This window comes from Cyprinodon variegatus, unplaced genomic scaffold (assembly GCF_000732505.1).
Source record: "Cyprinodon variegatus isolate N-32 unplaced genomic scaffold, C_variegatus-1.0 Scaffold9, whole genome shotgun sequence".
NCBI classification, from domain to species: Eukaryota; Metazoa; Chordata; class Actinopteri; order Cyprinodontiformes; family Cyprinodontidae; genus Cyprinodon; species Cyprinodon variegatus.
The window spans coordinates 2,409,627-2,412,014 of record NW_015150462.1 but is presented as its reverse complement, the minus strand read 5'-3'; the positions used below and the strand labels follow the sequence as shown (position 1 = coordinate 2,412,014).

General features: G+C 43.1%; 1 protein-coding gene across 2 annotated transcripts in view; it reads left to right on the top strand.

The window, feature by feature from the left end:
- LOC107086875 (cholecystokinin receptor-like) overlaps positions 1–2,388 on the top strand; it is a 78,093-nt gene that overhangs the window by 56,557 nt on the left and 19,148 nt on the right. For both annotated transcript variants that reach the window (XM_015378113.1, XM_015378122.1), the window contains exon 3: positions 426–687. In XM_015378113.1, coding sequence (XP_015233599.1) covers positions 426–687 — 262 coding nt within the window. The remainder of the gene's footprint in view (positions 1–425; positions 688–2,388) is intronic.

Here is a 2,388-nt window from a genome sequence, read left to right as displayed (position 1 = left end):
AGGAAGCAAGGAAGGAAGCAAGGAAGGAAGGAAATAAAACAGAATGGACAAAACAAAGTAAGGAAATATAAGGGGAAGGGAAGGTTATTCTGGTGAACGGTGAGATAGGATGATTTTACAGAAGGATGGAACCAATGCTAAACAGGAAGGGTTCAAGGAAAAAAGCATTGAAAGTAGGAGAGAAAGAAGGGAATGAGGAAAAAAGGAAGTAAAGTGTTGACTTGCCATCTCTATTGCAGAAGAGTCATGTGTAAAACTAAAAGAACTAGAATGACTTGTCTACATATTTGATTCAGCCACTGTAGGGTTGATCCAAAGACAAACTGAGTGGAATCCAAGCTTCATAACTAATGTCCACCTGTTGATATATAAACTCTACAGTCAGACTGAGTAACGTTCTCCATTTTTGTGTTTCCTACCTGCAGGCGTCTCTGTCAGCATCTCCACCTTCAGTCTGGTGGCCATCGCCATCGAGAGGTACAGCGCCATCTGTAACCCTCTGAAGTCCCGCGCGTGGCAGACCCGCTCCCATGCCTACCGCGTTATCGCTGCCACCTGGGTGGTGTCACTGCTCGTCATGGTGCCCTATCCCGTCTTCAGCGCCCTCAAGTCCTTCCCCAAAACCAACGGAACCGTTGGCCACATGTGTCGTCTGGACTGGCCCAGTCAGCGTGCCGAGCAGACCTGGTGAGAGCAGCAAATGCTAAAATATAAATAAATATGAAAAGACTTGTTTTTAAATGATTTCCAATGATTAGGTAGACTTTCCCCTTACCCTCAGCAGAGATACTTGGGTAAAAGTGAGAGCAATATTTTTACCTTTCTCCTGCCTCCAAATGCAAGGAGGAAACACTTAGGGCAAATCATGCTATTTGCATGTGTGCTGTCAGTAGATGTACCTTTGGAACAGGGCAATCAGATGACTTTCAACTGATTGCACAGTTTTAGAGAAGAAGTTACATGCTGATCAGCTCATTTTGGTAATTGCTCTCCGGTTTCCTGTTCAAACAGCTGGTAACCAGTGCCATCACGGCAGATATTAACTAAGCTACAGCTTCAATAAATCACTGTTGACTCTTTCTCTGTTCCTTTACTCCAATAAAGAACAAGATGCAGAATTTCATGCACTTAGGATGTGCAGATGTCTTATCTCTCTTATTTTAACTACAGTGCTATAAAAAAACAAGAATTTCTGTTGTCATTCATAACATTCTCACTATGGCATACGCCCCTTGCCATATTCCAAAGAAGCATTTATCTCACTACTCCAATCCTAATTGGCTGGTGATTGCGACCACCGAGTCACCTATCCTGTAAGTAGCATGCAACATGATGCAGCATCATTCAAAAACCTCTTCTTAGATGGAGAAATATTTTTAGCTAACTCTCTTGGGTTTGGCGCTAGCTGCTACAACTCAAGTCTTCACCATAGTCTAGAGCAGTTGTCTTCAATGTTTTCCAGGCCAAGGAATGCTAAACTGATGGCGAGATGGAGCGGGGACCCCCTAATTATATATATTGTATGAAATAGTGTTATATCAAACTGGTCTTATAGTCACTTTATTACGTAAAGTAATTTCTCCCTGGGATTATTAAAGTATTTCTGATTGTGATTCCTGGTTGATAGGACAGGTGTTGTGAATGAAACGGTGCCCAGCTTGAAAGAGCTCCTGTGTGTCGCTGAATGTGTCCATTGATGACTGAAAGACATTACGTGCATTGAATTTATATTAATGTGCATTTAAAGACATTTCAATTTGTGGAAAAAAATTTCATGGGGGAATCTAAAAAAAAAAAAAAAAATCGAATGAACTAAAACTTTCACAAACCCATGCAGTACCTCTGTGGAGCCCCTAGGGGTCGCGGGCCCCCTGTTGAAGTCCTCAAGTCTAGAGCTATTACCACCTATATTTGCACACCAGCTAATATTACCTGTTCTGGGCTTTCACACCAGTCGGCTCAGCCCTTTTCTTCTCCAAGTTTGGCTAGTTAACTAGCTACGGAAATGGACCCTGCTTCCTCTCACACCAGAGGAGATAGCAAGTCGGAGGCTCACTTTTGTGGGTGTGGGAACCAAATTTTCGAGCAAGGACCCACACCAGGTGTGCTTGACATCTAGGTGTAGTACTGGGTTCAGCTTGAACCTCCAAAAGCATTTAAAGACAATTACAAGGTCGGCTTTCTATCACCTGAAGAACATTTCCAGGATTAAAGGACTAATGTCTCGAATTGATTACTGCAACAGTGTTTTCACCGGTCTGCATAAAAAGTGGATCAGACAGCTGCAGCTGATCCAGAACGCTGCTGCCCGTGTCCTCACTAAGACTAAGAAAGTAGAGCACATCACCCTAGTTCTAAAGTCCTTACACTGGCTCCCTGCATCTCAGA